We start from the raw sequence: 26505 nt of genomic DNA on the forward strand, positions 1-26505 counted from the left end.
AATTTGTATCCTTGTATTGAAAATGTTTCAGCTTGAGTAAAACTGCTGTGTGGTACTGAATTGTACCATAGGTTCAGAGATAGGAGATGGTCTGGGAAGAAAGGAGAAGCTGAAGTTCATGTAAGTTTAGAAATCAGTTTGTTATAGTTTCAATGGAAAATGGAGAAAAAGGTCTTCAGCATACATGTGTTTGTGTGTGTTTTTTATGGACAGTTGTTTTATATTAGCCCATGCCTATCATGTTTTATAAATGATAGAGTGTTGCTTCATGTTTTTACTGGAGAAAGTAGTTGATGGAGGGAGTAAGTATGTGCGTGTGCCTGTGTATGAGAAGGGCTGCTTGTTGTATGCGAAATGCCTGACATACGACATTTTATTAGAAGGAATGCATTTCTCTGACAAGGTCAGTGAGGATGAGTGTACAGTGGAGGCTAACACCACACAGAGAATAATTAGATTTTAATACAGATACTGTGATTTGATTTAAGCAGACATTCAATAGTCTGTTCAAATCAACTTAAGCAGACGTAAACTTTACTTTTAAAATATAATAAAAGCTGATGAGTTCATTTAAAATATATAGACATTCCCTTTCCTGTTCAGTGCAAAGGGACAGGAGAATAGAGGGATGAGTATTTTCATTTACACAACTGTTCTGTTTAATCCAGAATTAAAAGAAAAAAAAATATTGGTGTCCACTATTTAATAGAGAGCCAAAGTCCTGACATCACCTCTGGGCGAGCTGCTGTCCCACCAGCTTCTGTAACTCCTACAGCTCATTTGGCATTTCTTTAATAGGTCCAGGGGGGTTTACTATCCATATTCTTAGATACATGACCTCACCACCACTTGCTTTTAGAATCTGAACCCTTCACAATCTTATAAAAGTTAGGCAATGATGAATCATTGGCATAATAAACTATAGCTCCTGTGAAGTTTTAGTAATGTATGTCATTGCAACTGCTGTTTTTTTCATTATCGCTATGGCTCTCTTCTAATGCCATATTTCTGATATTTTAGCTGTAATCTCCATCTACTACAGTCCACATCCTGCTATTGGCACAGCTATGTCTAAAGTGGCAACTCAGCTGGCCTTCTCTGTCAAGCTGTTGAAGTTTAACTCATGAGGGTTTTGGGCTTGTGGATAATAGTATTTGTTGAAAGCTGTTAAAAAGAGATATATTAATCAAGATATTAGATTTTTTTTAAATTACCATTTTCATCTAGAAATACAATACTGTGTAAAGGTTTTAGGCGCTAAAGTATAGTGAGTATATTGTTTTTATTTATCAGTTAACTTCATATAAAGTGCAGCAAAGACAAAAACCCTAAATTAATCAGTATTTCCTGCGACCCCCCTTTGCAATTAAAACAGCACCAGTTATCCTTGTACACCTCTATACAATTTTTCAAGCTACTTGGCAGGTAGGTTGTTCCAGGTTTCTTGGAGAACTTCCCATAGTTCTTCTGTGGATTTAGGCTTTTTCAGTGTCTTTTGTCTCTTCATGTGATCCCAGACTGACTCCATGATGTTGAGATCAGGGCTCTGTGGGGGTGAGACCATCTGTTGCAAGACTGCTTGTTCTTCTTGTCCCTAATGATAGTTCTTTATGACTTTAGCCGTATGTTTGGGCCTGTTGTCATGCTGCAAAATGAATCTGAGATAGAACAAACATCTTCCTCGAGACGTACTATTGAGAATAGTTATATATTCCATGACTGGATTTTTAGACATTTATGTTCTTAAAAATGTCATTGTAACTATGAAAGGAGCTTTCTTAGCTTTAGAAAAAAAGCTGGAATTTCAGATTTCACTTTGGCTCTCTATAACGTTATAACATTGATAACTACCAGTATTAGCTAATAACAACCGGCAAAGCAAATTAACTAGCATGCTCGACAGAAAAAACGAGGGTGCACAAACCAATAATTCTGCAGCCGCATGATATTTCATCTAAAGCCGAATATGGAGAGGCACATTTTAGAATTCACAAGGAGCTTGTTGTAATGATTTTGCCCTTTAAAACATTTTATACATATTTTTACGAATCATTTTTCTACTGGTTTTCTTTTTATTTCTGAAGCAGAAGACCAGTCTAATTCAATCTAATTATTTATGTTTGCTTCTCATCCTACTACTACTCCTATTAATATTTAATTGGTCTGAAAGATGTTTTGTCAGGCCAAGAGTTGATATGCCTGGGGAAAGAATAAAATCTGAACTAAAATCTGCGGAGATGTTGATGTTTTCGGGTAGATTAAAAGAGCCCTCCTGAGTTACTGTGGTCAAAATCAGGCTTTGAACTGAGGGAAAGTCACATGCATAGAAGCCACGGTTGAATGTGTCTGCCAGTCTTCTTCCTGCAGTTGGGGGAACTGATGCTGGTCCACCAACTCAGCATATGGTAAACTGTTTAGGACACTGAGGCTAAAAAGAAAAAAAAAGGGATTTGATTAGACAGGGAGCTAAAAATGTCAGAGTTAGTGTCTGGATGCTTGAGTGTTTATACTGGGTGCAGACCTCTAAATGTTGTATATTTGGTGTTGCTCACCTTCCAGGTCAAAGAGTGCAGGAAAAACTAACATGATATGTGGGTATCCAGTGGAAGTTAAACAATAAGCTTCACTATCCTCCAAAAACACCAAAACATTAAGCTCCAGGCTACGTAAAGCTGATAAATTAGGAATAATTACTTAATTTAATTATATCATTTTTACAATAAATAATACATAAATATATAATTTAAAAATGTCAGATTTAGTGTCTGGATGCTTGAGAGTTTATACTGGGTGCAGACCTCTAAATGTTGTATATTTGGTGTTACTCACCTTCCAGGTCAAAGAGTGCAGGAAAAACTAACATGATATGTGAGTATCCAGTGGAAGTTGAACAATAAGCTTCACTATTCTCCAAAAACACCAAAACATTAAGCTCCAGGCTACGTAAAGCTGATAAATTGGGAATAATTACTTAATTTAATTATATCATTTTTACAATAAATAATACATAAATATATAATTAAATGCAAACACAAGTGTGTGTGTGTGTGTGTGTGTGTGTGTGTGTGTGTGTGTGTGTGTGTCTGTGTCTGTGTTTAGGCGTTGGTAGAGTTGGTAATGACAGTAGCAGAAATAAAATAACCTGGCTAACAGGCTAGCAGGCTAACAAGCACTGAGCCTACTCTCTGACTCTGGTACATGAACGAATCTGGCGAACCGCGGAGCTCCCGGTCAGTCTCTTCAGCATTCTTCGGTGTACGGGCAGCAGTCTGGCATGTAATGGAGGTTTCGAGGGCATTGAGTCTGTACGAGAGCTGGTATTAGCAGAAGCTGTATATGGGTATGCATGTGTTTGGAGTAGTGAATGGTCTCAGCAGCCAGCGCATACAGCCACGGTTTGCCATGAGGGGAAAACGTGTGTCAGTGACTCACTCCCTCCATCGATCAAAGGTAACTGTGTCACACAGTACGCAAGGGAGTTAGTACCACTGTTTAAGGTTGTAATGCTTTCATCTATATGTCTGAGAGTTAGTTTGGTGACAAATAAAAGCTGAGTAGGTGGGAGAAGGTGAATCGTTTTGTCAGTTTCTGACTTCAGAGAACAAGGATATGACTGTTCCCTTGAGCCAGTATGTACAAGTGTAAACTCAATTCGTATCAAATTCGCAAAAATACCAGTAGAAAAGATTGTTTTTTTCATTTTGAACCTGCAGTCCATTAATCTACTTTAAGCAGTGTTCATGTCTTCAATGAAACTTAATATATTAGTTGATGACCTTTTTTTCATCGCACAAACTAAATAAAAAGTAACCTTTGAAGATAAGAACTATGACTCAGTGTTCTACATTTGGTGATAAGGAGATGGTCTGGAAAGAAAAGAGAAGCTGTAGTTTATGTAAGTTTGGAAATCAGTTTGTTACAGTTTCAATGGAAAATGGAGAAAAACATCTTCTGCATGCATGTGTTTTTGTGGTTTTTTATTGACAGTAGTTTTATATCACACCATGCTTATTGTGTGTGTGTCTGTGTGTGTGTGTGTGTGTGTGTGTGTGTGTGTGTGTATAGAGGGACTGAGCAAGATTCATTATTAATGTGTACAGTCAACCATCTACATCTTGCTCTAGGTGTTCACTAGAGAAATAACACTAACTTATCTAATGTTTAGTAATAAATCTGTCTAAACCAGCTTAGCCCCAGTCTGTGCTTCTCATTATACATTCGAATCACTGCTCATTCATTCTGCTCATAATGATCTTGTCTCCATCTGCATGGATTTGACAGTTTGGTTCAGTGGAATTCTCTCATGCCTCCCTAACTCTGAGTTTTATTTCGTAACTTGAAACACCGACTGTGGTAGAGCTGCTGGTGACGTTAGCATCAGCCAGCCTGATGAGCACCTAGAAAACGATGTTACACATGAACAAGATTTATTTCCTTTGCAGTGGCAGTGAACACAACACATGGGACCACTAATAACCGTGCTGTATTCAGAGCTTAACAAGATATTTAGGGCTGACAAACAGTAACATTAATAAACAGCAGGGTTATGGCTACGTACTGACAATCCCCCACAGACACACACACCAGAAAGCCTCTTGTAGCAGAGCTGCTATCCCAGGTAAAACACAGGTACCCACACAGTTACTCTCTGAAAGAGGCATAAATGTTCTGAGAGTGACTGTCAAAGCTCCAGCAGACTCCCTGTCTTCAGCAGAGACACGGCGAGTCTGACAGCAGCTTCTCATGGCTGCTTAGTTCTGACCACCAGCTCTGCGTCTCTGTCCAGGTCTAAGTCAGTCAGTCTCACCCATGCCTCCAGAATTACCTTTCGTTCATACATCATGGTTTTTCAGTCTTTCTGCGATATCCTATAAGAACTTCCTTTTCCTCCATCCTGTTTCTACTCTCCCTCAAATCCTCAGTACATAAAGGACTTCTACAACAAGACAGTGCTGAGTCGTAATGGAACAGGACTCAGTGGGGAGACCCTGACTCTCATGTACTCTCTCACTGTTTCTGTCTTCGCTATTGGAGGTCTGCTGGGCTCCCTCATCGTGGGCATGCTGGTCACTCGCTTTGGCAGGTAAGACATTTGTTTTCACAGATTGTTCAGGCGAGGATTCTGGATTCTAGACCAGTTCTACTGCAGTAAACTTAGTTTCTTTCAACCACGACCACAATCTTTCCCCAACTCTACCCAAGTAGTTTTAAGGCCTTGATATACTCCAAAACAGACACACATGCAAACAGCTGAGCCACGCACAAACCCAGTTGTACATATCTATATTTTAGCTGTTGTCACCTAAACTTAACCAATCCTTGACCATATCGTACTATACCCTGACACACACACACACACACACAAATGAACACATATATATATATATATTTACACACACACATATACACACATTTATACAGGCTATGTATCCCATCTCAAACACCAAGACACGAAAGCCGTTTCAGCCTGTGGACCCATGGTCTGACCAGCTGGATTTTGTGTACAAAAATAACAAAAACAACTATTCACCAGGATGAAAAAAAATTAAATGCAAGCTAAAACTAATTTAAAAAGACTATTTAACTATTTAACAAATACCCAGAATAACTATCACTTACTAGTCCACAGTGCCCAGCGGGGACTGGTCACAAAATGCAAATTTTTTTTTTTTTAAAAAGAAAAAGTTTTTCAAGACATTACTCAAAAATGAATTTTTTCTCTGAGTTTCTGATGTTATGGATTGTAAACCTATAAAACCATATACAGTATTGGCTGAAAATATTGGCACTAATGAATTTTAAGTACAGAATAAAGAATATCTTGGTATATGCCTTTGTAATCTTCTGATTTCCTCATTCCTTTGAGACGCAGCAAAGCAGCCCAACAGCATGATAGAACCTCCGCAATGTTTTACTGTAGGTAGGCTGCTCTTTTTCTTATGGGCTTCATTTTGTCACCTATCAACAAACTGAAGCACTGCATTCCCAAAGAGCTCTACTTTTGCTTTCATCTGCCCATAGAGCATAATCCCAGAAACACTGTGGCTTATCTATGAAAGTTTTTGCAAACATTAATCTTTGCCTTTTTGTGCCTTTCTTTCAATAGTGGTGTCCTCCTTGGCCTTCGCCCATGGAGCCCTATTTGGTTTAGTGTGTGACATATGGTACATGCTGAAACCACAACTGCAGATTGCTCCAGGTCAGCCTGAAGCTCTTTAGATGTCTTGCTTGGGGTTTTTGCCACAATCTGCATCAACCTTCTCAGTCTTCTCTAACTGAGTTTCTTCTTAGCAACAAGCCTCTTAACAGTTTTATGACTGTGAAACTTCTTGATAACATTAAGAACTTTTGAAACAGGGCTTTCAAAATCTTTGCCAATTGCCTTGTAGCTTTTGGAATTGTTATGTTTTTTGATAATAGCATTTCTGATGCTCTCAGACAGCTCTCTTGTCTTCGCCATTTCGATAAAAAAATTGGAAACAGTCAGTCCCTTCTTAAGCAGTAAAACCATCATTCCTTGGTTGATTCAGGTCAATTTAACACTGAAAACTAAGCAAAGGTGAGTCTTATTTGTTTTTTATTTTGTTTGAGGAACAAATTTAAATTCATCAAAACAGTACCAATAATTGTGTTAAACATAACTTTTATGTCCGTATGTTTTATTTCACTATATGAAAGCTCTTTTTTGTTGTTCAGTAACTTTGAACATTTTATTAAAATGTTTTGGATATACAAAATTGGTTAATTTGCATTAATTTATATATATATTTATGATATTCTAAATTCTGTACTTAAAATTCAGGGGTACCAAAAATTTCAACTAGGACTGTACAGTATTAATAATTTTCTAGAAAACTAAAGTCCTAAATCCAGCCTACCAGTTGCTCTTTAAGTATCTGAATCAGTCTATAGAGACAAAAAGTTGCATGTTGTGATTTGTCAGTACAGACTGATAAAGATCATAATGATAACTCCTCAGACTGCTTCTGTTTAATGTGTAGAATTTGACATCATGCAGGGAACATTTGTCCTCAGCAGCCCTAAGAGCTGTATTTGGACATTGTTTTTGCTCCGTCTTGACACCAATAATCCCCCTAGACTGTCCAACCACGAAGGTGAGTAGTGGCCAATTGGCAGTGGCAGCCTGAGAGACACTCAGCAGCATCTGGTGCTGCCGCCTACATGAATACCTGAACGCACGCGGCTAACACACACTCACACCAAAGAACATACAATACTGAAAATATACTGATACTGATCCACTGATAAATATGGTCGAGTATATGCAGTGTTTCATATACAAAAGTAAAATAAATGAGGTAACACATGAGGAAATAAGGCACAGAGAGAGAAACACCAACATACGCCTCTGTCCTCTGTATTCAGAGCCGCTGATAACACCTTTGCCCCCTCCCCTGATGCCCTGTTGTCCTTCAGAGTGCACCAGCATCATTTCGTCCTCTATGCCCTTCAGAAGTACACCAGCCCTCAAGTTGCAGAGGACTTTTCTTCAGGTTGAAAAAATCTTTATATACAGTGCAAGTCAGCTGAACGCTTCATTCATCTCCACTATTTCATAGAACTTCAGCGGACATTTAAATGCAAATGAAAAGCAGGCGATTTATAATCCCATTTACAGGCTGATCACTTTCTTCACACAGCAGTGTTTTATGGCTAATCACAACTTATGACTCCCCTTGTGAGCTGGGATAGCATTTTATGGCTAATCAGAACTTATACAGGCAACCATGTCTATCGTTATGACTGCGTCTATATCAGGGGAGGAGGTCGCTGCTGCCACCATCCCTGTTTCATAAACCTCTGGCTCATATGCTTTTATGTATATTCGTAATGTTTCCCTGCTGCTTGTGTGTGTGTGTGTGTGCATTTTCAGGAAAGGAACAGTGGTAAACACAACAGTGCTGGTGTTTATTGCTGGCTCACTCATGGGCTTCAGCAGGATTTGTGGTTCACCTGAGATGGTCATCTTTGGCCGCTTCATCACAGGAATTCACTCGGGTATACACACACACACACACACACACTCTACATCCACTGAACACTGAGCTGCACCCATTTATTGCTGTATACAATTGGCCATGTTCACTATGTGGCCAAATGCATGTAAGTCAAGTCACAAGTGGACAGCTCTAAGCAAGTCAGTTCACACCAGGCATTAGAATGTGTCTCCACATGCATCTCGAGTGACCACTTGTGATCTGATCTCACCTCCTCACCTTATATGCAATTTAACACGTAAATCAACTCTGTTTGCAAAGAGCAAATGCGTGTCTATCATTCCAGAAATTAAAGGAAGAAGAAAAAAATCAAAAAAATACTGAGTCTATTCCTTGGGGTTTTCCAGACAGACCAAATTGATGTTTGACACACTCATAATATAGCACTATGGGTTTTTCTAAATTTTCAGACATCATGGACAAAGCCAGCTTATGCAATTTGTATGATTTGTATTTGTTTGCGAATGACTACACACATCCGCTTACGCAGAGGATGTCAATTGAGTAGGGGGTCCTTCACTGCGGCCCAGACCAACTCTGAATGTGGTCTGAGTGATCAGATCACAATGCATACTCAATGTATCTTGGGTAGATTCACACCTGTACTCAGAGCTGTCCACTTGTGATCGGATCACCCAAGATGCATGTTAATGCCAGGTATGAAGAGGGCCATATATCTTCTCCTTCTCCTCTTTTGCTACTGCAGGCATCTCTCTAAGTGTTGTACCAATGTACCTGGGAGAGATAGCACCTAAAAACCTGCGAGGCTTCCTGGGTCTCGTGCCGAGTATCTTTATTGGCACCGGAGTCTTTGCTGCCCAAATCCTCGGCCTACATGAGCTTCTAGGAAAGGTAGTCAAACACTGCTTTTTTAACACTGGCAGCATGTGCAAGGGATTGAAGCAAGTCACACGTCACAAGTAATTAATGAAACTCAAAGTAAAAATGTCAATTTTGCAACTTGAAAATTTCATGTGTTTTCCAATTACTATCCTTGTACACACGGTAAAGTGACTGAAGAACTAACGTTCATGTGCTTAGTGTTACCAAGCTAAGAGCCCAAAGTGCTGATTTTGTTGGTTGTTCACATACGTTATGGCAGAAATCCTTTCTTGATAAAATGGTGATATTGTTGTCTTCACATCATCAGTGCTGCCTGCTTTTAAGGCTCACACTGACCCAATGAGAGTGACATTCTCAGCATGTGTGTAAGTCTAACTGTGTCGGAACTATTATAGGAGGAGCACTGGCCCCTCTTTCTTTCAGTGGTGGTGGTGCCCACGTTCATCCAGCTGATGCTTTTGCCATGGTTCCCGGAGAGCCCCAGATACCTGCTGATTGAGAAACACAACGTCCACGCCACCATCACAGGTCAGTGACGTGGTACTGCTGCACATCAAGGGGAAGCTTTACAGGAAGAAGAGAACATCGGCTATAACATTTTAGGAAAGAAGTACAATTAAATTCGAGAAATTAACTGGCCCAATAAAAATAATTTCTGCTTTGTCACAGTTTAGTAGTAATACATTTTGAGACAAGCATTCTTTTATTCCACTTTGGCAGCTTTGAGTTTTGTGTAGCTTCAGTAATAAAAGAGTGTGTCATCAGTATCCATGTTTCCCCTACCATTGCCTTAGGGGGCACCCTGCCCCCTAAGGCATCTGGAGTAACAGTAGTAAATGTAGCCGATGTCTCATATCACTTCCAGTCTACCAGATCCCAAGATCACGTGTAAGCATGTGTGTGTGTGTGTTTGTGTGTGTGTGTGTGTGTGTGTGTGTGTGTGTGTGTGTGTGTGTGTGTGTGTGTGTGTGTGTGTGTGTGCATGTGTGTGTGTGTGTGTGTGTGTGTAGCTTAGCCCCACCACACGGAACAGAGCGGAGCAGAAGAACAAACTATCCAATTTTCATCTGTACAGAACAACAAAGTGAAAAAAAAGAGAAGCTGACAGAACCCAACCCCCACAGCCCAGGGGGGGGGGCATTACATTAGAGCGGTGCAGTTATAATGACTTGCATTTCAGATGTGCCATGATGTGCTGTAATCACTCTGCGCCCTGTCCCCTGTCTCTCAGCTCTGAAGTGGTACAGAGACAAGTGTAACATCCAGGCTGAGATTGAAGAGATGCAGGAGGAGCAGCGCTCCCTGTCATCAGTGGAGACGCTGTCAGTATGGAAACTGTTGCTGGACGACACAGTCCGCTGGCAGGTGCTCAGTGTGGTGGTCATCAACATCGGCATGCAGCTGTCTGGCATCGATGCTGTAAGGACTCTTTCAACATTAAGGTTTTCCTGTCATTGTAAGACTTAGGCTCGGCGCCTGAGCCAAACAGAACATACTATGCTGAGAGTTCTCTACTGCCCTGAAAGGATACCGCATTTGCCCAAATATGATATGATACTTTTTTCTGGAAATTAGGCCTGAAAAAGTGTGTATCATCTTATATTTGAGCATGAGACAATTACATGTTCATTACATCAGAATACATTGCATTACATTCTTTTTGAATGCATAGAGCACATGCAACAAGAGTGTTGCATTATGGGCGTTTGTAGTCTAGGCTAATATTGCTAGGCTAGCAAGCATTTTCAAGTCCGTATACACTGAGTACTTCAGATTAGTCAGCATTTAAGCTTTTAACCTGCGGGACGCTACGACTAAGAATGAGTTGATAGCGTCTCCCGATGTCTTTACTGCAGAAATAAACAAGGGAGAAAAATCTGTCAAACAGCCAAAAACTGTGTCTGTCACAGATGATGAGCTTAAAATGACTGAAGTCTGAAAAATGCTAACTTTCAGAGAAACAGATTCAGAGAGAGGAAATAGAGTGAGAGAGGAATCGACTCGCTAGAGTAACTCAGTCAGATGGCTAGTGACTACACATTGAGAAGGGGACCTGCCCACAGATGTACAACTGTCATTTTGGTAAATTGCCAAACACTCTTACATTGTCAAAGCTCCAAATGACTGTGGGAGGATAAGAAAATTGCAGTTCATATCCATGCATTATAAGCCTTGTTTTACCAATGTGTGACTGAGCCCTTTTGTCTTTTTTGATACTATCACAAGTATTTAGTCCAAAATTTTCAAATCGTCCTCACAGTTTAAGTGCTAAATAATAATATTAGAGCTGCGTGAATTGATTTTTGGCTATTGGGGCAGTGAAACATGCTGAGAAAACATATCTGACATATGACACATCTGACCCACCACTTTTTCTGTGGTTTGGTGTTTGTGTCCACCTGATGAAATTCAATATTCACTCTCTTTTAGCTGTTTTTGGTCTCTTCTAACTCCTTAGGCAAATATCTGGGTCTTTAGGTGCTAAATGCTCCACTATGTTCACCAGCTAGAAATGAACTGTTACTGTCTGCTGTTTGCAGCTGAGCAGGTAGAGTACAATGGCTTTTCACAGCTGCTTGTTGTAGTTTGCCAGCCTGAAAACCACAATAATGAGCTAAAAGAAGGTAAAGCTCTGTAGAGCAGAGGGTAAATGTTGAGTTAACTTTATTGCCGATGAGCTCATAGTGTAATAGTCCAGACATGACAAACTTCAAACAACGTACTAATAATAAAACCATACACACAGAACATTTTAATATACACAAAGTACCATAAAGGTAAAAGATAACGTTATACCTTTAGTGCAAGAGGTCTGAAATTCAGAGGTTAAACAACCTAAACATACTAAAAATACTCAAAAAATAAATAATTACAAAGACAGCCAACTAATTAGATCAACAAGATCCAAGTCAAGTCCAGGTCCTAAGGTTTATTTTGTCAGTCCATAGCCGGAGATCATTACATCAGGAACAGTGGCAACATTATGCTGTTAATTGGTTTCAAAAGACAATGTTTGGCTAAGATTTGGACTGAAGGACTCATTGATTTCATGTTTGCAAGGTTAACTAATAAATGCTGGCTTGTAGCTGACGTCAACTTAAACCATAGCTGGTCATTAACACTTGCCTAAATGTACCGTTCTTTGTGAAGCCTTGAATGTAAAATAGTTTGAGGTCTTTGTGTCTCAGTCTGAAGTGCTTGAGCTGCATGCTTTACATGCTGCTGTGCATGTTTTCGTCCAAATCTGAAGTGTGACCTTTTGTCTTCCTGCTGATGTGTGCAGACAGACACACCTTTCCCTTGCTCTAGTGCAATGCAAATGCTGCTGATCCATGAAGAAATGATTCATCAAACAGAAGTCAAAGGGACGTCATCAATTTGTTGTTGTTGAGTGTCTCTATTGATTTTAAGATGCCAAGTCTAAATTCACCAGATTTAAGACTTGAGTCCAGCTCTACTCTCAGTCATGTGACTAAGACCACACTGACCAAACCTCTGCCAAAACAAATATTAATGTTACATATAGTTATCTATAGTTATGCTGGCATTTCCCCAAAAGGTGCCCAAAATATTCCAAATCTATAAAGGAGTGTTTTTGTCCAGATGGTATTTCAAGGTTTAGCAGGTGTTTGCTTTAAAGGGTATTAACAGACGTATTCTGTCTCTATAGCCCCTCTTTGTGCATGTTTACCATCAGCTGTTGGCTGCCAAATGGTGTTTGGATGAGCAGCACAAATTGGCACAAACTACCAATGAAACAACATCAGATGGTTTTAGTCAGATCTGGCTCTTTTCGCTTGCACTATATTTCCACTTTTCACCCTCTTTGTTCTCCTTTTCCACTCCCCCTGTTTCTACTGCTCCCCCATCTGATCTAGCTTGTTAGATAAAGACACTGAGATGAAAACAGGCCTAAATGATTCCTAATTGTTTCATAGGCCTTGTGTGGTCTTGTGAATACAGCCAAAAGCCAGTGTCATCGTTTTTCTGCCGATACAATTAGCCAAATTCCTTCTTTGAATTATGCCCTGGAGTTTAATTAATTATTCAAATGATTACCAGGGTGCCCGGGTCAGAGAGGGCATACTGTAAGCTGTGGAGCTGAACTCATTAGCATGCCCTTCTCTGGGCTGTATTTTTACCTGCTAATTATCTCTGCCCACAACAGTGGAGCAGTGCTGAAACATGCACATACTGAGAGCAACACTGAGGATGAGGACAGGTATGGAGATACTGGCGATGAAAACACCAATACTAGAATGAGAAGGATGATATATGATAGTCTAACGAAAACCATTCAAATTAATATTAATCATGAGGACCATTATGATGAACATGACAGTGATAACGGGGATGGTGATGATAAAGATAATTATTGTGCTTGACAGTGACAACAAGGGTGATGATAATGATTACAGTGATGAAGGCATTGACTGAGGTGATATACTGCTTATGCTTGATGAGGATGAGGATGCGAAGGATGATGATGAAGATGGTGATGAGGACAATGAAAATAATGATAATAAGGATGATGATGATGATGATGATGAGAATAATGAGCATGATGATGAAGATAATGATAATGAGCACGGTGCTGATGATGATAATGATGATAAGAATAATGAGATGAGGATGGTGATGGGGATGAGCAAGCTGATAAACATGATCCCAATCATTCCTGATGTTGATAATGCTTATGGTGACGATGATATGGATGGTAAGAGCGATGACAATGATGAAGGTGATAGGGACAAACATTGTGATTATGTTTAGGATGTTCTTGAGTACACTGATGTGATGATGAGGATGGCAGTAATGGTGACTGTAATGTGGCAGATGCTTAAGGTGATCTTTAGTTCCAAGTGCATCTGACAGTTTTGCGAGCCTTGGCACAGTTCCTGGCACACCAACAGACTGTGTGTGAGTGTGTAAGAGTTAAAGCTAACTGTCTGTTTTGGTGTACTTCTCTGCCTGCTCTTCTAACCATCACTGCCTGCCTTCTCCAGTTAACACACCTCCTTGTGCTGCTCCCCCTAAAGCCTCAAATTGAATAGAACTGAATGTGAGCAAATGTGTACCGTCTCTCTATGGCAACACTGTACCACACTTCTTCTTGAGGCATACAATATGTCAAATTATGTTTTACCTGTGCTTCTCAGCCAAACTGCTCGCAGATAACTTGTAACTAGCTAGCTTTGTTTTCAGCCAACTGTGGGTAATTATAGCTGTGTAAAAAGCAGTGTGTCTCAAGTCCATATATACTAATCTTGATAGTATGCTATTTTAGCAAACAGAAAATGATAAAAGGCAAGCACCAAAGGTCATCAGTCTACATGCAAATGTATGTGCGGAAATTTGAAACTGTCATTATGAGAAAGATTTTTAAAGGATTAAGTTGCCTTTGTCTTTTTCACTGATGTTGTTCTTCCATCTCATGGAACAGATTTATTTTCATTTGCTTTCATTTTATCAGATTTAACAATCCACACTGACTTCCAGAGTCGGTGTACAGTACATACGTGATTGGGACACGGAGGACTTTTTGTCAGAAAGATGCGTGGGCTTGTCAACAGGAGTGCGTGTTCCCTCTGTTTTGCTTTAATTGGCTTGTTATAGCTACAATAGGCATGGGGTTGGTGAGGTTAAAGTTTCAATGAAAAGGTATCATTACTCCAATAATGTGACATCTTTCTTGTTGAAACAGGTCATAAAGGGTCAATCTGAAGTGTAAGATAAGTGTCTATTTGTATGGAGAGAGGGAGGAAGAAAGGTGAGATTGTTGAAGTATTTTTGATGATTTTATTGGTTGGACTTGTCAGTGACTGAAGGCAGCAGTAATTTACAGGAAGCTCCATAAGTGTAGGATTTAGACATTTTTAAATTTGGTGACTTGGTTTCCGATCTGACCCAGGAACAATGAGAAGAATGGGCTGAAAGCAACACACAGACTGCACCAATTTTTCAAGGGGACTGTCAGATTTTTGTACACATAAAATAATTTGAAAGATGTTGCAATCACATTGAAATTGTACATGTCCACACGTAGGGACTTTCAGGCAGTACTCATTGATTTTTGGCCGGTAAGCAGATTAAGCTGTACACACAACACTAACATATTATCACCTTTAGATCAGACAGAGTTGTATGTCACAGTCCTGTCCATTTGGACACAGATCTGCCAATTTGAACAGTGTAACACTACTCACACCACCACTATATTTTCCACTTATCACTATTCTAGAAGGACTTCTGTTATGAGTAAACATGAGGAGATCTGAACAAAAGCTACAGCTGGGCGATAAAGATGAAAATGTTATCACCACAACCTTTGCCATATTATGTTATAAGAATATCTGTCATCATATATGGTATTTCTGTTAAATGTGACATGTGCCCTGTAAAAGTCTATAAAAAAAATAATTACAAGTGTCAATTGGCTGGTGGACCTGGTGGAGTTTAAAGCTGTTATGGACCTGAGCATGTCTGAATTCAGCACCACCGGTGGTAGTTAAAAAAGATGCAGTGTGGTCAATGCAGGCCAATGTGCTTCTACATTTGTAGAAAGTAGAAAGTTCACATGTTTATTCTATCTAAAGTTTTATTCATTAAAAAATAACTTCATATATTGTGTTCATATTTAAACAGGCTTAAACAGGCTGACATGTTAGACAACGGGCTCTAGTGTGGGTACATAGCATGGAATGCAGCCCCAAACCCAACTGGTATTTTCCTGCAGCGCACTAAGGTTATTTCCTGGACTGCGCCGGTTTGGTTTCTTGGTGACTTGCTGTGCACCCCGGTAGGAGGTAATCCATGCCAATCCAGCTCGAACTGCAATCTTGGTACCAAGAATGAGTGTACTCTGCTGCCTGCCTGCTCAGTGTTCTGTAATATTCTGGTCACTTAATTTGGCAAAGTCACACCCACGTAAATCTCTCTGGAATCACACAACCCTTTTGTTCATGTTTTGTTGGTTTTTCGACTTTTATTCTGTTTTTCAACCATTTTACGTGATCACACAGAATATACACAATTTTACTCTGATTATGGCATTAATGCCATAAGAAAGATAATAAGTGATTCTTACCAGCTCTGTAATGTTAGTAGGTAGTCTATGCTGACGGCCTTTCCTTTATTCCGGTGCCTCTCTCTACAGCCGTCTGAAGGCAGCAGGTGTCTGTTCCATCTGCAGTCTCTAACGGAGTGATATTGCACACTGTAAATTAACTTCCACTGTCAAACCACAAGTACATGTGGCAAATCCACTGGTTAAATTTTGTGCAACCAGCACCTGAGTGTTGAAAAATAACCACAGATACTGTGCACATGTACACATCAGACTTGTTTTGATTAACTGCTCAGTTTTGTACTGCAAATCAACAGGGTCTGCTCCTTTCTCCTCCCCTGGTGTCTCTATTCAAAACACTGGGTAACCATTTTCTATTTAACAAACCTGGCAGAGACATCATCTGATCCTGGCAGTATATCTTAGTTGCTGTGCTAATATAATGACATCACAGATAACAATAAGTTTCTTCTGAGGAAAACTCATGACGGGGAGAGCCCTGTGTATAAAGGGGATGAGAGTAGTGAATGTGATTGGCTATGATTGTCACAGCCTCTAACATACCCACCTATAATGTATGATATTGTATTCTTTCTGATCATACCTTATATATAAGTGCACCACAAGGTGCAAGGTTTTAAGAATCAAACTAATCTCTGAATTCTGATCAGCAGGACTGAGAAAATGGAATTCACCTCACTCATCTTTAAGTGCTTGTTTTTCGACCACAGATCTGGTTCTATACCAACAACATTTTTGAAAATGCGGGTATCCCAGCTCCAGAGATCCAATATACCACAGCGGGAACAGGAATTATAGAGATCATCGCTGGACTCATTGGGGTAAACTTACAAATGAAAGAGGTGCAATTGTGCTGTAGCTGGTGTAGCTAACCTTTTTATTGGTGTTGTATCTAGAAGGCCTTTTATAATTGATTGATTTGAAATACAGTAAGATAATATAAGAAGATGGATTTCAGTCTCATTCCTGTTTGATATAGACTTGGAGTCATAGTTAGCTTAGTTTAGCATAAAGGCTGTGGATGCAGAGGGAAACAGCTAGCCTGGCTCCATCCAAAGTTCAGATATCAATACGACTCCCCCTAAAAACACAATCTATGGTTTAAATGCTTCTGTTTGTTAAAAAAATTAGATACAACATGTTCATCAGTGATCTTTTGAGGTGTTGGTAGGTATATATCTGAACTTTGGACAGAGCCAAGTTAGCTGTTTGCCTCTGCTTCCAGTCTTTATGCTAGGCTAGGCTAAAGACATCCTGGCCTCAGCTCTGTGCCTAACACACAGACATGAGATTGATATTATCTGAACATCTCACTCTTTTACAGAAAACAAATGAGCGTGTTTCCAAAATGTCGAGTTGTTCCCTTGGATATACTAAATCTCACTGAGGCCTTTGTTCTAGCATCTGCAGTGTGTATTCATTTAACGGCGTCTATCCTGAGCTCTGTGTCTCCTTCTGTAGTGTTTCACTATAGAGAAGCTGGGCAGGAGGCCTCTCATGATCGGGGGGTTTGCCATGATGGGCATCTGCAGTGCAGGAATCACGCTGACGCTCATTTTACAGGTGTGTGTGTGTGTGTGTGTGTGTGTGTGTGTGTGAGAGAGAGTATTTCTCTAAAAGTCTTGTGACTCAAACCTTTCCAGTGCAGGGACATGTGGGTGACAGGCAAAAAAGACAGTAAGCAAGCTCCTACCTCAGTAACTGCTCAGTCAGCCGCAAGTGGAATGTACTTTTTCTCTCTACGTGAGTTTAAAGAGACATCATGAGAAAATGATATATGATTATTTCCAGCAGTTACAGTCCCAGTCAACCCGAGGTCCGCTGGTTCATTCTGTTTTCCTTACAGCTGTATGTGATAACTTTTTACTAGACGCCTCAGAACTGCCTGTTCAGATCTATGGTGTTCTTGACGGCAGTGATTGTAGCAGCTGCACTATGGGAAAAGGATGAAGCAGAAGTACACTCTCATTGCACTCTCATGTCCAGGCCACATAAACCCTGTTCTGAACTACTGGTGTTTTTTAATGCTGAATATCCACATTGATAGCAACAACAGTCACGGCTTGTAAATAGTAACTTTAACTGAATTCTTCCATTTTATGAAATAAAAGTCGAATTTTGTGTATTTAACAAAATGTTTAAATCCCCCTCTTTTTTGTGGTCTCTTTTCTGTGCCAGTGTATCTTAGTGCACCTCTACAATCGTCTGCATTTTTAAGCAGCTACAGGATTGCGCATGTCTCGTGTTCCTGAAATGTTGCATTTTTCAGTCCAGTGAAGCTTTAGGAGCTTTAATCAAGTGTGTGGACTCCACAGTTTTCCTTCATTGTATTTCATTATATGTTATCTTGCAGCAGACCTCAATCTTATACTGTATACATATTTCATCTTCTCACTGGTACCTGCAGCAACACACCCACACCAACATACACCTCTGTGTTTGTTAACATAGTGCTCTTTCCAGTCTGAACACTGCAGACAGACAAACACAGCTACAGGCAGTGCAGTGTCCGTTGCTCGTAACCTGCATGTGCTGTTAGAAGAAACCCAAGCTGACATGAGAACAATCTAACTCCTCACATAAGGGCTCCAGGTTGACTCATCATCACTCTGTCCCTTCAATTCCTCACTTTCTACAAGTTGCTTCCTGGTAGAGGACAGGTGGAGGTGAGGGAGCAGAGGAAGTAAGCAGAGGGAAAGACAAATGAACGCATCTCAGATGTTCGACAGGGGGATGAGTGTGGGGTGGAACAGCTGTGCCTGTTTCACTTTCACTTGGCGGAAGGCACTGTATTCCTGCATTTCCCTGTAACAGTGATTTACATGCAGTGCCATGGAGCAGTGGGCTGTGGTGTGAAGCAGTGTTGGAAAAGGATTCAAGTTTCCCATTAGAGAAAAGAAGTCAGTGTGAACAAACCGACTTCTTCATGCTGTGCCGTTTCGTCTCCTTGCAGGCTCACTTATCATTCATGCGCTACATCAGTGTCTGCTGTGTGGTTGGCATCATCGCTGGCTTCTGTATCGGTCCAGGCAAGTTGCACTACACTGCATGTTAAAACCCGAATGTCAGAAAACATGTTTTGTTACTCACTCCTTGTGATGATGTAGAACTACCCAATGCTCCACACCATTCTGACCCATTTGATAGTGGAACCTCCTGTACCGTCAGGCACACCACTCCACGCTGTAAACAGGACACTGCTAAACTGACCGTTATTCAATTGTTCAGGGTTTCATTTTGGTCTGGTTATTAGCCATATCTCATAGTGTCGGGGGAGCTATGAACAGACACATCATTTCTATAGATTCCAGATAAATACAAAAGTGGACAAAGAATCGGGAGACGTACAGGTGTGCACGCTGTTACAGTATATTCATCAAGAAAAGAGGTTTAACACATTATGAAAACAGAAGAGAAGAACAGTCAAATACTTTTTACTCAAGTAGTCACTATGACTGAAAATACACATTACATTTTCATTTAACTGTTGGTATTTACTCAATTAAATCAGTTAATTATTTGGTCCATACTATGGCCACAATTAGTTAACAATGTTCACAATTTCCCAAAGCTCAAGCTGACATCTTCGAATGTCTCGTTTAGTCTGAGCAACAAAGTGATTCAGTTTGCTTCCATGGCAGACTACGAAAAAGACAATATTCACATTTGAGAAGCTGGAACCAACGATGTTTTGGCATTTTTGCCTAAAAAATGACCTAAATGATTAATCAGTTGTTAGAATAGTTGCCTTAACAGTTGGTTACTGTGTGTTTAATTGACATATCATTGTAGCTGTAATGTAGACTGTTGGCAGTGTGTTCTGTGGATGATCCAAAGTAACCAGGGCCTGTATTTATCCAACTGCTAAAAATCAATTGAGTTAAATTTATTGAAATTTATCAAACTTATTTTGACTTGAAAAGTCTTACAAATGTCAGAGCGCTGCAAAGTTTGTGAAGTTGATATAATAATAGTAATAAAATTAATAATAATCATAATAATCATAATACCTGAGCTGAAGAAGTATCACTGAGGCTAGAGTAGTTTTAGTCGATTATTTGCTTTTGACCATTTGATAGAGGTTACTCTATCAGGCTGCAAACAAACAACAAGACTAAATCTGACACAGATTTGATTTACAATCACTGTCTAAACATCTTCATAGTCTGCAGTGTGGAACTCAATTCTCCTATAACAAATATATCTTCTGCAGAATAACAAACCACCAAATAAACTGTAAGGGTTTTTGAAAAGTACTGTATGGCAGATGTTGGGTCGATCTATATCTCTGATTGTCTATTCCTTCTCTGATCAGACGTGATCAATCATGTCATCGGTTCAGAGTTGCTCTCCAAGGTGACTTTTCCACTTGTCAGTTTGTCATTTCAGTATGATCTGAATGCAGCTGAGAAGGGATATTATTATTCAAGTACACCAGAATTTTAAAAATCAGAGCTCTTTCTGCTTGACTTATCCACTTCCCAGGTGATAAACAGTTCCACTGACCTGGATAGTCTGCACAGGTTCAGGTCGCTTTGTATTATTGAATGGCGCCCTCTGGAGGTCCAACCTTAAACGTTTTTAAGGATTCTCTAATCTGATGAAAGATACAAAACCTACTGTTACTCCTTGAAAATCTCAAGCTATTAATCTTCATTTTTACTCATAGTTGGTCAAATCTGTTAACTGCTAATTAATTATTAATATTTACAAGTATTAATAGCCATAGGAATAACTATGGCATACTATGGTATATATGGTATGGGAAAGTTTTCCACAGTGAGTGATTAATATGCATATTTATTTTTCTCCATGCAGTTATGCATGATGACATATCCATCTTCTATGGCCCCCTGTAAGAGAGACAAATAATGCAATTTTAATGACAGAACATAATAATAAAATAATAGCAACATGCATTCTTTGATATATGACTCTCCTGTCCACATGCGTACCAACTGCTCAGCAGATTGGCTAATTCCGTTTATCTCTAATTAGCCTTTCATAAGCCTTATTGGTGTGAAAGATGATGAATGAACCTTAATAATCAAATCAGGAACATGAATAATATATTCTATATATAGCCGCTCATCAGTAGAAACGTTGCTTGTTTGCCCAGAAATATCCTGTTAGGAGACTCATCTGCACTTCTTTTTATAAAAAACACACAAGGTAGTTGATTTGTGAGAGCAAAATGTACTGCTTTAACCCTTCTTCCACCTCCACATGGCTCCAGGAAACTACCTCATGTGTGATTTCTGAAAAAATGATGTTCAGTCTAATGAAAAACAGATATTTTTGACAGGTGCTGGAGTGGCTTTAGATAATAGTTAAGTAGCTTTACACAATTAGTGTCATCAAATTCTATATGATGTGACAGTAGACACCAGCTCTGTTGTGGTGGAGTATCACCAAAACAATCAATTACTGTTAAATACAAATAAATACAAATATTGTACATACGAAAATTAAGAAAAATATGAGCAATTTTGATTTGGTTATTTAAAAATTACTAAAAAGGCATTTTACACTTTAAGGTCAGTTTACTCATCATGGTTAAAACAACTCAGCATGTGAAAACAGTTGTGTAATCCCTGGAAAAAAAATAACCCTGATGATGACTCATGTCAGTGATGTCATTGGAATTATCTCATTTTTGGATTGGAGACTACAGCGTTACAAACTGGAGGTGTTGAGTTTGAAAGATGTGGGAGTAATGAAAGAAACTATCAAGCTGCATTTAGGAAAATGTAGGATCAGTGATTTTTGGAGCTTCACCCATACAGGGGACTAAAAGTCAGGATATCTCTGCCTCTGCTAAAACAGATTCTGACCGTTGTTCTTTTCATTCTGTCTCTCAAGAGCAGCCCAAACTAATGGAAGTACGAATACTAAACTGGGGCGGGCCCCTCTCAGTGAACTCAGTGCAAGATCATTCAGCAGCAGTGTGTGATTTGTATCGATGTTCGTATATGTTTGGCTTTGTTCCTCTTCCAGCGGGGGTTCCCTTCCTGATCACAGCAGAGCTGTTTAAACAGTCCCACCGCCCAGCAGCCTACATCGTAGGAGGATCACTCAACTGGCTGTCCAACTTTACTGTGGGCTTTGTCTTCCCCTTCTTACAGGTGAGAGCTACATGCCCCTGCTCACGCAGGGCATGTTAATACCACCAGGGGTGCTCAGGCTTTGAACGATTTCATATTTAATGATATCAGACCTAATCGATCTGATTGCTGACCCTCTGCTTGGTTTGGTTCCAATCCCCATTCTTAAACATTTTTAAAATCTCCCTGTAGTGAATCCTTACTAGTTTGGGGACTTTTAATGTTCTCTTAAACTTGTGATCAGCTTTCCCTTGCATGACTCTCACTGAATGATTACAGACCATCTTAAAAAATCAAATTACATTAGAAACAGCCAATTTCATGGTTCCATTTGCTGACTGCAGTATTCTTTCTGGTCTGCTGACGGTAACATGGTCTCACACTCGTTGCATCTGGAGTCCCACCAAAGTCAGGTGTCATGGTGGCCTATAGTCTAGACAGACAAAACTAAGTGATATTCAAAAATGTTGAGTACTTCCATTAGCTGCATTTGCTTCATTTTCTCCTGTTACACTATCAGAGGCTCCTGGTGCTCACAGGCACATAGAATCCTTTTCCACTGCAGGAAAAATGATACTTGAGGTTGAAATAAATAATTGCATCTGAGTTACTGTATGCTTTTTGACGCCTTCCTGCAAGCCAGCACCTCACCAGAACAGGTGTGTTTCATGGTCATAATTACAACTTTTGTTGATTGTTTCTAATCATGTCTGTTTCCTATTAACATAAGACAGCATGAATTCTTCAGACCCCCTCACTTTTGGCACACTTTATTGTGTTGTAGATTTAATTTTAAATGCATAAAATTGCCCATCAGTCTACACTCAATAACCCAAACAACTGTAGCAAATTTCTTGAAATTAAAAAACTGAAATCCCTCATTTACAAAAGTATTCAGACCCTTTGCTGTGTCACTGCCAATTATGGTCATGTGCATCAATGTTTGCTTTAATTATCCTTGAGATGAGGCAAGAACTTAATTGGAGTCCACCTGTGACAAACCAAATTGATTGGACATGGTTTAGAAAGGCACACACCTGTGGGGCAAGAAGGGCCTTGGTCAGAGAGGTGACCAAGAATCCAATGGTCACTCTATGAGAGCCCCAGAAGTCCTCTGCAGAGATGGGAGAATGTGCTGAAAGGACAACCATCTCATCAGCACTCCATCAATCAGGCCTTTGTGGTAGAGTGGCTAGACAGAAGCCACTTTGAATAGGAATATAATTTAAAGAGCATGAGGAAAAGGATTCTCTTATCTAATGAGACAAAAACTGAAACCTTTGGACAGAACTCCAAACACTATGTCTCCAAACACAGGCATTGTTCATCACCTGGATAATACCATTCCTATGGTGAAGCATGGTGGTGGCAACATCGTGATATGGGGGGAGTTCTCAGTCAGAATTGAGGGAGTGGTGAAGGCAGCCAAATACACAGAGATCCTTTAAGAAAACTTGCTCCAAAGTGCATGTGACCTGAGACTCCTGAGACTCACCTTTCAGCACGGCAACGACCCGAAGCATACAGCCAAGGAAACACTTGAGTGGCTTCAGGACAAGTCTGACTGTCCTTGAATGGCCCAGCTAAAGTCTAGACTTAAACCCCACTGAACATTTTCGGATGGACTTGCAGATGGCAGTTTTCAGAGACACTTTCCATCGAATCTGATGGAGCTAAAAGTGCTTTTTTGCCACTGACAGGCTTAGATTGTTATAATAAGTGTATGATAACATTATGGAAAGGAACCCTACAGAGATAGACCTTTTTGTTTACATTTCGCTTCTTCTGGTCACTGTTTTAATATCCCTTTCAGTGCCTGTATTATTTGCGCAGGGGGGGGCGTGTTTGCTGATCTTTACAAAAAGAGAAGTCACGCCAAATCTTATCAGTAATAATAATAACAATAATTATTATTATAAGTAATAATGACCATCATCATTCATTGCATTCAAGTATCTTTCGAGTATGTCCTAATGTATAGGATATGCAAATGTTGGCATAAAAACTGTCTTATAACATTAGGTCATATAATAGGTAATCATAAATATTACTTTTTTACACTACGCACACACATTTGGCAATGATATTACCCAGATAATGTAAGCTTGTTGATAACACTTATTCATATAATTATGAATGTCAACTCCGGAAAAGGGTAAAATGGATATATATATAATGTTTTTATGTTAGTCTTGACTGAATTGATACTTTGTACATACTACTGGCTTATTGATTGATTGTTTTAGCTGTTATCCTGCCATGCTGTTGTGTGCAAAGATGCCAGGTCAACAAAATAACTTTAGCTAATAACATTACCTCCATTCAGCCTGGAGCAGGTCTCTCCTCTCTTGGATAAGGATTTTTCCTCAGGAAAAAGTGCTTTGGTGTAGGATTTCTTCTCTTATTGGACTGGCAGTAGTCATCCCTGTCAAAATGGCCACTGCAAACATGGTGGTCTGCAAGGCGCTGTGGACACGGGTGTTTTCATCCATTTGTAGCACAACTGGCCACAACTTCACCTTGGCCTGTCCCCCAAAGGTAGTCTGTGAAAGCTTTGTGAAGTGTGGCAGATCATTTTGTTGCCACAATTTAGAAATACGCAAACATGAACCATTGTTTGCTGTTTTAATCTTTTAGATAACATTAAAATATTAACTCTAACTCTGTACCACTACTACACCCTTCCCCGGACAGCTCAGTCTCTCACTCACCTTTACACTGTTGTCTTCCTGCAACAACTCAACTCTCGTAATGTTGTCAGACACTTATAATAATAATGAACGTCTCAGTGGCAAAGACTAGCACGTTTAGTGGACATACTATGACGCGGACAAATGCCCCTCTGGATTACATTTGCAGCCGGTTCGCGATTGTCGGATATAGCATTCGCGGTCAATATTGGATGATTCCAAACCTTTTATTCCCTATTAATCATTTAGACACCAAAAGATACCTGAATTATCCTTCAAGAGTCTGAATACTTTTGTAAATGAGAGATTTTAGTTTTTAATTTTTAATAAATTTAAAGACATTTCTAAAAACATGTTTTCACTTTGTCATAATGAGTTACTGAACGTAGATTGATTGAGCAAAATTGCAGTTTTATCCATTTAAAATGAAATCTACAAAACAATAAAGTGTTAGAGGGGGGGACAAAAGAGGGACAAAAACTAAATCAAACGTTAGTTGTGTTCATAATAAAGGGATTTTGTGTATCTTCTTTCATTTGACAAGTTTTTTGGAGAATTACTGCATAGATAAAGGCAGACTGGATGTTGTATTCTGTTCAATTATTACCTAGGAATATCTGTAGAGTCTGTGAACCAAAACGTTGCTGCTCGTAATTGTGTGGCACAATAGTACCAAGAGAAATTGGGAAACTGACAGCCATCATCATCATATGGCAAATACAGTAGATTCCATCTTGTTCTTGATTATTGTACTATAATGTAATATATTACTATTGAGAAAAAAAAAAATATATATATATAATTTTTATAAAACCTTTTACAAAAAATGATGTTTGATGTTTCAGTGTAATGGACTGGAACAAATATATATAAAAGTTGACAAAATATTCATTTTAATTATATTAATACATCTAATCATTGAAATTTGGAGATGTGACCATTTATTGACAGACTCTACGACAGAATTAATTACTGGATTTTAATACAAAGTGCCTGGGTTTTTAATATCTGATGTAATATGAATAGATACACTAGGTACTGAGAACCTAAAGGTTAATTAATTAATGAGGTTGAAGGAGGGTTACAAAAAGTATAGATGACTTCATTTCATTCACTTTATATCCAGAAAAGGACCCCTATTTTTTAATAAAATTATGTTATTGTATTCTCAGACCCTCTGTCTCAAACTCATTTTTCTGTCTCCAACTCTCATTCCTTCCAATGATCCTCCATCCATCTACCACATCCAACCAACAGATGTCAGCGGGGTCTTACTGCTACTTGGTGTTTGCCACCATTTGTCTGTCCGTGGCCGTCTATGTCTACATTGTGATCCCAGAGACCAAAAACAAGACGTTCATGGAAATCAGCCAAATGTTCTCTAAGAAGGAGGCAGTCTTAGAGACCCAGAGCCTTTTCCACGTAGACCAGCTGAGGCTGAAGAAGATGAACGGTTATGGTGGTGTGGAACATACATCACTGGAGTTTGACAGCTCTTCTTCTGTACCTTAACTCAGCTTCAGGTTCTCACTGGGACTACAAAACCACTCACCACTTCCTTCTCTCCATTCTTGTCTTCCAATATGTACACATTCACCAAACACCACCTCACCTGGACTCAGTGGGCTCTGGTTGGGTGAAGCTGGACTTTTCAATAGGATTTCAGGTTCCAAACACCGCTGAATATATTGTTCAATATGCAATCCTGGTAATGTTTTAGTCTGTTTGAGCCATTAAAGGAAAATTCCAGTTAATTATAACTT

At 39.5% G+C, this 26505-nt stretch overlaps 1 protein-coding gene across 2 annotated transcripts; it reads left to right on the forward strand.

The window, feature by feature from the left end:
- The first annotated feature begins 3160 nt into the window (after positions 1-3160).
- On the forward strand, positions 3161-26505 carry slc2a15a (solute carrier family 2 member 15a). 2 transcript variants are annotated; one of them, XM_040139490.1, is made up of 11 exons: positions 3161-3230; positions 4923-5083; positions 7895-8019; positions 8725-8870; positions 9257-9389; positions 10093-10280; positions 16659-16769; positions 17410-17511; positions 18902-18977; positions 21946-22073; positions 26000-26505. In XM_040139490.1, exons 2-11 carry the CDS (start codon positions 4998-5000, stop codon positions 26252-26254), a joined length of 1350 nt encoding a protein of 449 aa, XP_039995424.1. In that variant the 5' UTR covers positions 3161-3230; positions 4923-4997; the 3' UTR covers positions 26255-26505. The 2 variants fall into 2 exon arrangements, with proteins under 2 accessions (XP_039995424.1, XP_039995423.1); XM_040139489.1 differs by having other exon boundaries at positions 3188-3450.

This window comes from Xiphias gladius, chromosome 11, assembly GCF_016859285.1.
Source record: "Xiphias gladius isolate SHS-SW01 ecotype Sanya breed wild chromosome 11, ASM1685928v1, whole genome shotgun sequence".
In the NCBI taxonomy this organism is placed as follows: Eukaryota; Metazoa; Chordata; class Actinopteri; order Istiophoriformes; family Xiphiidae; genus Xiphias; species Xiphias gladius.

Bases quoted from the DNA above. Each gene is read 5' to 3' on its own strand.
- slc2a15a (XM_040139489.1), top strand. From the start codon at position 3,337: ATGGGTATGCATGTGTTTGGAGTAGTGAATGGTCTCAGCAGCCAGCGC. The intron at 8,020-8,724 runs GTATACACACAC...TTGCTACTGCAG, and splicing joins CATCACAGGAATTCACTCGG to GCATCTCTCTAAGTGTTGTA. The intron at 8,871-9,256 runs GTAGTCAAACAC...GAACTATTATAG, and splicing joins TACATGAGCTTCTAGGAAAG to GAGGAGCACTGGCCCCTCTT.